At 31.5% G+C, this 10,460-nt stretch overlaps 2 protein-coding genes across 2 annotated transcripts; both read right to left on the bottom strand.

The window, feature by feature from the left end:
• Window positions 1–1,373: 1,373 nt before the first annotated feature.
• Window positions 1,374–2,701, bottom strand: LOC129896508 (miraculin-like). Its single transcript, XM_055972428.1, has one exon. It carries the CDS (start codon window positions 2,658–2,660, stop codon window positions 2,022–2,024), a length of 639 nt encoding a protein of 212 aa, XP_055828403.1. The 5' UTR covers window positions 2,661–2,701; the 3' UTR covers window positions 1,374–2,021.
• Window positions 2,702–9,422: 6,721 nt separating this feature from the next.
• Window positions 9,423–10,166, bottom strand: LOC129896510 (serine protease inhibitor 5-like). Its single transcript, XM_055972429.1, has one exon. It carries the CDS (start codon window positions 10,134–10,136, stop codon window positions 9,513–9,515), a length of 624 nt encoding a protein of 207 aa, XP_055828404.1. The 5' UTR covers window positions 10,137–10,166; the 3' UTR covers window positions 9,423–9,512.
• Window positions 10,167–10,460: the final 294 nt, after the last annotated feature.

Raw genomic sequence — 10,460 nt, 5'->3', positions numbered from 1 at the left:
CACACCAAACGACATCTTAGTGATGAGATAAATTATCTCATATACATGATGAAATAACTTATCTCAGGATAACTTATCCTGAAATAATTAATTTTGGGATAACTTGTTCTCAACCAAGCGATGATAGCACATAGCTTGCAAATCAACAACAATATAACTGTGATTTAAAATTTATTCACATTCAATATTTATATTAAATCATGCTAATTTATCAAGATCAAATCATAAATTAAGGACATAATATATTAATAAACTATGATTTACTCCTAAGAATTATATTATTATATGTGTCATATCATCATTGTATTGATGAAAATTCAATATACGAATAACTTATTATGATGTAATAACACTGCATGCAAGTGAATGCTTAAAAAAACACCAATTAAATAGATTTTCAGTTATTTTTAACTTATCAAGAAAAGATAAATTGTTTTTTCATATTTTATTCTTATCATTAATTATCGATTTCTCAAATTATTTTTAAGAATTAATACTAATTAGTAGGGATATATTGTCATAAAATAGTCATGTTAATTATTATTTTCTTAATGGACGTGTCAAATTTAAATATAACAGGTAAAAATGAACACAAAGAGTATAAATCTAGCTCCTAAACTTGAACTTTAGCACAATTTGCCCTTCTTTCGATGAAATTTTACCTCTTTGGAATACCTTTCATTCTTTTAGTTAGAGAAACTTTTTTTTTTGTAAACATGAGTTGGAATTTGGAGCAATGTAAACAACAACGAACATTTTACTTCCATGTGACGAACATTACAATAATGATTCCACACCTTCTCTACAATTTCCTTTTTCAAAAAACAGATGCTCAATAGTTTCTCTTTGGTACTTGGCAACATCCACATCTCTAAAGTATATATATTAAGAAAAAACATATACAACATTACGTGTGTATGTATCAAAGAAGAAATTAAAGAGAAAAAGGAGAAAGGAAAATGTTACCAAGAACAAGTAAGAAACCAAGGAAATTAATTTCTTTGTGAACAACCATTATGGATAATTAGTTACCTTGTTTTCTTTTAATTTTGGGGTGAGGAGTGTCTATCCTCCTCAACCTATTTATAGCAAACAAGTGATCAAATAGAACAAAAAATAGTCAAATGTATTCATTATTATTAGCTAATTAACATAAAGCTCATGAAATTATTCGAGGTGCACACAAATTGATCTGGACAGTTTAATAATTAAAAAAAATAACAAGATGGATCTGAAAAGGAAAAGAAAATTAGTAAAATTTTGCTGTCAACATAAGAAAATATATTAGATGATTTCTTCTGATATGTCCAAATCTTGATGAATAGAGTTATCCGGTACTTGTATTGATTGCAGGTAACAAGTGTCTGATGAAATTATTTGAGGTGCACACAAGTTGCTCCGGATAGCTCAGTAATTTTTTTGAAAAAACAAGACGGACCTGGGGAACAAAAGAAAATTAGGTCTCAAGTTCAATTTTCAACGGAAGTAAATATATTAGGTGATTTCTTCTGATTTGTCCAAGTCTTGATGGATAGAGTTATCCATTACTTGTGTTGGTTGGATTTAACAAGTGCCTGATGAAATTATTCGAGGTGCACACAAGTTGATCCAAACAACACAATAATAAAAACAAACAGACAGAAAAAAACGGATCGAGTCCGTACTCCATCTCTAGTTATATTTAGAAGAAGAAAGAGTAATTAAATAAATTGGTTTGTAAATCACTCAACTAATACCGTAATTATTGTCTTAGAAAGTTACCCTTCTTTGTATATGAACTTCAAAGTATATACTATTCTTAAGAGATTGGTATACTTCATCAATTTCAAGCATATGATTATTTAATATTGTGAAGAGAAAACTCCACACAAATGTAATTAGGCCAAGACTACAATTGCTTACAAACACACACAACGGTCATGCCATATCGGCTTATTACATAAGTAGCACGCACTTATTTATTAGACTTATTATATCATGCTACTATATATCACACAATTTATTATTGGTTAGATTTATTTTCATGCGTCCTTCACAAACTTCACCTCAACAGGATAATCACTTAGACCCAAACGCTTCTGCCCATTATATTCAATTACGCCAACATCCTTGCACATTACCTTGCAATCCTTGCACACTGATGGACAATGCATAATCTTATAATTATCGCCAAACACCTCAATCTTAAACCAATTCCTTATCGTTTCCCTACCAGGATTTCCTTTCACTCCCCCGACTACTAAGAAATAGCTTTGGGCTCGTCGATCGTAAGGACCGACGGTCCAGATTGCATCATTGGACTTAGTACACACCGTGTACGTCAAGTTATAGTCAATGTTTAAGTCTGTGGACAAACGGACAATGCCTTTCTTAGAATTCGCCGGTGAAAATAATAGTGGAGTGCCTGGGTAATAGTCTTCTTGTACTATGCCTAGTGGGCACGGGTCGTGATGATTGCTAATGCTGGCTAATTCAAATCCCCAGGCCTCGTCTGGAAAAATTGGTTGGATATAATAATTAGTCCCCGCTCGTAATATTTTTCCAGTAGAATCATGCACCGCAATGGGTGTGGGTTCGGATGCTTCACATAGTTTTGATTTTGTGAAGTTGTTGGTAGCTAAGAGGAGTGAAACGAAAAATATAATATTGATCAACTTCATTCTTGAGCTAAAGTGGTGATTTAAGACTAATTTGTGTTGAGTACGTGATTAATAATATGTAAGGATGTGAGCTAATGAATGATAAATATGGTGATTATATAAGAGATTTTTTTTATTCCCTCAGCAATTTGGCATGTATGAAAGTTGACTAGAGCAACAAGTTTATGAATTACATTGATGGAGTTCAAAAGGCAAATCCTACTCGAAGTAAACAGGTTTTGACTACATTCAAAAACAAAAATAAAATATTCTCCATGGTATTGTATTCCATTTTCCGATTTTCACTATATTTAATTTACCTTTTAAAATCTGGCTGTTGTGCCCTCGGATTAATTGCATCCACGTTTGTTGACTGGTATAATATAATCGGGTAAAGCAAAATTCCAATACATTGGCAATTTAATTTATTAATTCTCATCCTCAATGGTACAGTATAGGTTTTGGTGGCGTGACATAATTATTCGATATAATTATTATTTATTTTTAAACTTATGATTTTAATATGAAAGGAAAATATTTTTTTTGGAAAATAAGTGATTTTCTTACTTATTTTCTAGTGTTTGACTAGCAAAAAGAAAAAAATATTGTCCCAAGAACATTTAGGTATAATTATCTAGCCACACATACTATGACATTGAACATGAATCTCCACCCTTTAACGTGGAACCAGATCCAAGTCGGGTCCTGGGTTGGGGTATGGAACACGAGTTGGATTTCATGACGGTATCGAGGTTGAGAGTCGAGTCTTTTATTCGTAAATTCGATCTTTCGAGTATAGAGTCAGGTCTCGCGTCGGTGTTGTGGTTGAGATACAGGTCGCGGGTCGAACATAGGGATTGAGAGTCTGGTTTTGGGAAAGGATGGGGGCCAAGAATTGGGTATTGGGTCAGGGTCGGGGTTGGATGATGAGGTTTAAAGATAGTTTTGAAAAACAATTTCCTTACTTTATGTAGGGAAGTCATTTTTCTTAAATTTAATTTGTGAAAAAATGAGTGCCTTTTGAAAACATTTTCTAGAAGTAAAAGATTTTGACTTTTAAAGTGAAGTAAAAGATTTTGACTTTTAAAGTAAAGTAATTAAGTAAACTAAGCTAATTAATATATTTTTTTATTTAACTTCGTAGGAGTAGGGGAGGGGAAATAAGGTCGAGAATTACTAGGTGGAGAATCGAATCTTCGCCACCAAGGTCAATGTTCAAGAAGTCAACCAACTGGACGACTAAGGTCCCATTAAGCTAATACTAGAGTTTAGAAGTAAGAGATTTTGACTTTTAAAGTAAAGTAATTAAGTAAAACTAAACTAATAATAGAGTTCCGAAGTTAAATAGTATGACTTGTGAAGTGAATTAATTATGTAACTAAGCTAATACTAGAGTTTAGAATTAATTAAGTAAAAGACTTTGACTTTTAAAGTAAGGTAATTAAGTAAACTAGCTAATACTAGAGTTTAGAAGTATAAGATTTTTAAAGTAAAGTAACTAAGTAAATTAGCCAATACTAGAGTATAGAAGTAAAACTTAGCTAGTGCTGTTACTAATTTCTTGCGCAAGCTGTGGAAAAAGCTCCAATGCCCACATAACAGAGATTAGCTTGACAATGCATATCAGCATGGTTTTTATTTCATACATGATGGCTTGTACGAGTCCATTTAAAATTAATGGACCAGATCCCTTCACAATATTTAGAACAATACAGAATGTAATACTTAAAGTAAAGAACAAGGGAGTTTATGCGGAAACCTTCTTGCTCAAGGGAGGAAAAAATCACAACCTGCCACACAGGATTTCAACAACTTCACTAATCAAAGAGTCAAGATTCAGATTACAAGCTTTTGCAACCTATGAATCAAACTCTTAATCCCTCTCCCTTGTAACAACTCTATTACAAGATAAAACTAAGCAATAGCTTTATTGTCACTACACATGGTAACTCTAGTTGATATAGAGTTTACTCAACCTCGACACTGCTAACTCTAGCTATGAACTCCAGGTAATTAGAATGCAAAGTGAAATGATCGATATTCCTTTATAACACATGAATAGATCTTAGACTCAAAATTCAACACACAATGAACAACTAAAGACTTTCCATCGATAACTCTATCATGTCCTTTGTTGTTCTTGTGAGCTCGTTCTTGCTTGAGAGACAAATGACTTTTGCTTTTGAAAATCTTGTTAGCAAAAACTAGGTTGTTTCTTGTCAAAGTGTGTATAATATGGTATGGATAAAACAATCTAGTGCAAACCTGTGCAATTCCATTCGCTGAGAACTCTGCTCTTTTCTATTGTGCCCACCAACCACAGCAGGTGTTGCAGCTTTTACAGCTGTTGAGCTCAATCCAGGATTTCATTTAGAAACTCCATTAGTATTACATTTTAACCACCTAGTAAGGGGTGAAAACCATCTGACCACTCTTGACAAGTACTCCACCTTATATCCATGTAACAAGTCTACCAACTCTGACCTTTTTTTTTCTACTGTCTCCAATTTCCACCTTACCTTCATGAATCTGCCCAAGATAGTATCTATTTCCCAAATATTTTATCCAAATGATATTGACCCCCATTAAGCACTAGATTCCTTCTTTTCCATATACCCCATGTCACAACAAATGAATACCATTATTGATCTACAATTTCCTTCCATCTCTCTCCACAATCGTATACTTTGCTTTAAATTCAATCTATTATCTATCAAACCAACAACATTACATCCACACCTTCTCTACAATTTTCCTTTTCAAAAGCAAATGCTCAATAGTTTCTCTCTTTGGTACTTGGCAACATCCACATCTCTAAAGTATATATATTAAGGAAAAACATATACAACATTACGTGTGTATGTATCAAAGAAGAAATTGAAGAGGAAAAGGAGAAAGGAAAATCTTACCAAGAACAAGTAAGAAACCAAGGAAATTAACTTCTCTGTGAACAACCATTATGGATAATTAGTTACCTTGTTTTCTTTTAATTTTGGGGTGAGGAGTGTCTATCCTCCTTCACCTATGTATAGCAAACGAGTGATCAAATAGAACAAAAAATAGTCAAATGTATTCATTATTATTAGCTAATTAACATAAAGTTGATGAAATTATTCAAAGTGCACATAAATTGATTTGTACAGTTTAATAATTTTAAAAAAATTAACAAGATGGATCTGAAAAAGAAAAGAAAATTAGTAAAATTTTGCTGTCAACAGAAGTAAATATATTAGGTGATTTCTTCTAATATGTCCAAATCTTGATGGATAGAGTTATCCGATACTTGTGTTGATTGCAAGTAACAAGTGCCTAATGAAATTATTTGAGGTGCACACAAGTTGATCTGAATAGCTCAATAATTTCTTTGAAGAAACAAGACGGACCTGGGGAACAAAAGAAAATTTGGTCTCAAGTTCAATTTTCAACAGAAGTAAATATATTGGGTGATTTCTTCTGATTTGTCCAAGTCTTGATGGATAGAATTATCCGTTACTTGTGTTGGTTGGTCTTAACAAGTGTCTGATGAAATTATTCGAGGTGCACACAAGTTGATCCAAACAACACAATAATAAAAACAAACAAACAAAAGTCTATAACAACAGCAGAAAATTATATATCAATGTCGTACAAGTAATAGTCAGTGATACGATGAAATAAATGAAAAATAAAAGATCTTGTAGTGCATTATCTTTTTAATTATGAAAAAGATATTGTGAGATTTCATAATTTCATTGATTGTGAAAGATTGAGATATTATGCTAAATTTGCCTTTTAAAAAGATATTATTGCACAATTAATGCACTGCATTAAATATTGTATTTGTATTCAGAGTAACTTTGAAAAATGCATTGAATACATCTAGTAACAAACAATAATATTGCTATAAATTGTAATTAGTAAAAGTATGACTAAGGAAGTCAGAAGAAGCAGAATAAGAATCGGCTAACTCTGTGGCAGCAGCCGCGGTAATACAGAGGATGCAAGCGTTATCTAGAATGATTGGACGTAAAGCGTCTGTAGGTGGCTTTTTAAGTCCGCCGTCAAATCCCAGGGCTCAATCCTGAACAGGCGGTGGAAACTTCCAAGCTGGAGTACGGTAGGGGAAGAGGGAATTTCCGGTGGAGCGGTGAAATGCGTAGAGATCGAAAAGAACACCAACGACGAAAGCACTCTGCTGGGCCGACACTGACACTGAGAGACAAAAGCTAGGGTTCTAATATTAGCTATTTCTAAAAGTTTTTCTTGGTAAAATGCAAAATAAGGACTGTGATATTTGCATAGGACTGGAAGAGTGGAAGTTAACTTGGGCTTTAGAGTTCGAACAAACTCAAAGAACTTTCAATGGGCCTACTCTTGTCTTCTTAGGCCCAACTAGATTTAATCTTTACTCTCTTGTCTTCTGTCAAGAGAAGCCCAAGACCAATACAACTCAACCTAGTTAGGGGTATTGACACGTTAGCATAAACTGACATACTCCCCCTATTCCATATTAATTAAATTTTTAAGGTAATGCACATATATTAAGAAAATTATTTTAGGACAAAAATTTAAACCATATTTTTTTATTAACCTTTTATTTAATCAGCATCATAAATATGATTAAATGTGAAATCATAAATACAAGTAGTCCTTTATTCCGTATAACTTTGTAAGTAGTGTAGTTTACTTCTAGGAAATTACAAAACTTCATTAATGGAAAGGGTAAATATGAAAAAAGTTTCAAATATTTTTTTCTTAAACTTTGAACAATTCAACTATTTTGAACAACAAAAAACGCTCTAGAAATTCAGTTAATATGGAATAGAGGGAGTATAATGTAGACTTTTTTAATAAATAATTATTGATTTTAGCGATACTTTTTATTTATTACTATCTATAGTAATACATAGCAGTATTATGATATATCAGTCATGTATTAAAAGTGAATTATACATACAATATAAGTGTATTATAAGTGTTTTAAAATATATTATACTTGTTTGATAAGAAATTAAAATAATGTATTATAAGTATATTAAAGTATATGATAAATATATTATCCATAAATAAAACTTGTATTATATGAGTTTTATAAATTATTCTCGCTAATATGTATTAAAATTGTAACAAAAATATATTATAATTATATTATAAGTGTCTAATAAAAAAAAATTATTACTTATAAATGGTATATATTTTTTAATATAATATATTTATGTAAGTTTCCTATTTTCAATCAAATGTTCTATTTGGTCTGAAATCACCATATTTTGAAAAGTATTTCAAAAAGTACTTGTTGAGATACAATTTATCTTTAGCCGGGATATTTTAAAAGTACCAGCAATTAGTGTTTGACTTGTCTTATTAAAAGTGTTTTAAGTGTAAAAATTATATTAAATTATTTTTAATTATAACAAGATTATATTTTCTTAGAATAGGCTAAAAAGAAAAAAAATATATCATGTAAATTGATAGCTCCTCTGTGCCAATTCTTATGATTCATTTTTTTTAGTTAGTCTTAAAAAAACAAATTATTATTTAAAAAATATTTAATGATGCCATCAACATTTTAGGTATATTAAATCTCATCTATTTGATAAAAAATCTGTAATCTTTTTTTAAGGATAACTTGAAATATTACAAAGCCTTTCTAATTTTTTTTTAAAACTTAATATGCATTCAAAACTACCTTACATAAATTAGTGAGGCTGTCAATGATGATAAATTAGTCTCATGCAGCCGTTAATAAAATGTGCCATTATGTTGAAATCCTTGTCTTATGCGACTTAAAAAGGACAAGATGGAAAGAAAAGGAAGAAAAGGACCATTAGAATAAGAGTTAAATTAATTTATTCTAATAGTAACATTCACCATCTTCTTCTTTTATCTTCGTAATGGTGATCTTGTCTCTACCGTGACTTCAATATCTCCATTGAAAAGGAGAGTTTAGGATTTTAAGGAAATCAATTAAAAATATATTAAAAAGATTAATGTGTTAGCAAATATAGTCATTATATATACTAGGTTGACGAAGATTTAATTTATGGACAAACGTGCCTATAAGTATTTTTAGACAAATATTTGATCTAGTCAGGTGATTATATATGTTAGGTGATTTATTGACAACTTTAAAATCAACTCTTTATTTGATTAACTAAACTTAGATACATTTCTGATCTGTCACATGACATAGCAAGTGGTTTCAAACTCTTGTAGAAACATGAAACTCTTAATAAAAAACTGAGAGAAATGTTGAAAACACTTTTAAACTTGACGAGAATTTTGGGTTGTATTTTGCTCAAGTTGCTAAATTAGGGGTGTATTTAAGTTCAATTAGTAAAGTAAAGGGGTGTGTTTAAGACTGTCAATAGTTATGAACGAAACTAATAATTCAAGCCAAATTTATGATATTTTAAAATAATATGAAAATATATATTATTTTAATCATCATCAAAACGTGGCTTTAATTGAATCATTTTTCTCTTCATTTTCAAATGCTTATCAGGATGACTGACTTTAAAAAATGACTATGGGAAATCTCATCTTCCGCAAATTTAGCTTACGTGTGGCCGTAAATTTTGGATAGTAGATTTTCAAAAAAATAAAGATAAAATTGAAAACATGGTTTGTTAATGCAATTTTATCATATTTTGATTTTTTTTTTTTGAAGTTTCAAAAACTGAACCATACCAATTTTGAGTGAAATTTTACCCACTCACAAAATTTTAATATAACTTCAAATTTTAAAAAAATATTTCTATAGAAATCTGTTTCCAACACATTTCTATATACGACCTTTCCAAATAGCTAGTCAAGCCATACTAAACATATACACATGCTTAGCAGGTGTTTATTTATTATAAAAACATAGTACATAGAGATGTATATTGTTAATTACTCCTCGACTTTCTGGAAGTTGAAATCAAGTGAGTAGTTGGCGACGAGAGCCAAAGGCGTCTTACCATTTTGGTTAATAGTACCCACTAGTGAACCAGAGCAAGTCAATAAGCTGTAACCCAATAATCTTGGTGATTTCACAATCTTGAAACATGAGATTTGTTGGCCTATGGTGCCTCCTGTCTTCAACAACTCAACCCGTAGAGGTACATCGTAACCTCCGACTTTCCAAATTGTATAGTCAACACACGATTTCACAGTGGAAATGTCGAATTGGATATTGATGTCTTGCTCTTCATAGATATATGGTCCGAAAGGAATAGCCGCAATGAATCTGACGGGTGTACCCTTAGGTCCTCCATCGGAGTTGTAACGGAACACGCCGTCTGGACAAGGGGCAGTTGAATCCAGGGAGTAATCTAGGTATATATCACCACCTGAGGGACCCCGATAAGTGGGAACCATACGATAACTCAAACGAGGATCAACTTCTTTACCGGTCACGTCTAGTAACGGGACAGGTTTAGCACTGGGTAGGTCAATGGGATTTTGGCTAGTGAAAGTTGATGAAAACACTACAATGGGAAGCAAACAGAAACATAAGAAAAATAAACACCTCATCTTCTTTGATTTCTGTATGAGTTGTGTGACTCCTCTATACTAATCAAGCCTTTAATTTATAGAGTGGCATCACTCTCCTATTCCTTGCCATATTTTAAACATGAATATTCTTCTCTACCGTCCTCCTCGTTTTCTCTATGTTAAAATGCTCATTCTATTATAATAAATTATTTATTTTTTCCCTCTCAATTATTTATAATAAGTATTTCTGTTGAGAGGTAAGGAAGGTTGTTAAAGGAGTTAGGAAATTAGTTAGAAGTAAGGGCAATATAGTCATTTTGCCTAATACACAGTTAGAACTAACTAACCAATTAGTTAGTTAGT

The sequence above is a fragment of the Solanum dulcamara genome, chromosome 7 (assembly GCF_947179165.1).
Source record: "Solanum dulcamara chromosome 7, daSolDulc1.2, whole genome shotgun sequence".
NCBI lineage: Eukaryota > Viridiplantae > Streptophyta > Magnoliopsida > Solanales > Solanaceae > Solanum > Solanum dulcamara.
Note: the sequence above shows the minus strand (reverse complement) of the source record. Positions and strands in the feature narration are given on the sequence as shown.

Bases quoted from the DNA above. Each gene is read 5' to 3' on its own strand.
- LOC129896508 (XM_055972428.1), bottom strand. From the start codon at position 2,660: ATGAAGTTGATCAATATTATATTTTTCGTTTCACTCCTCTTAGCTACC.
- LOC129896510 (XM_055972429.1), bottom strand. From the start codon at position 10,136: ATGAGGTGTTTATTTTTCTTATGTTTCTGTTTGCTTCCCATTGTAGTG.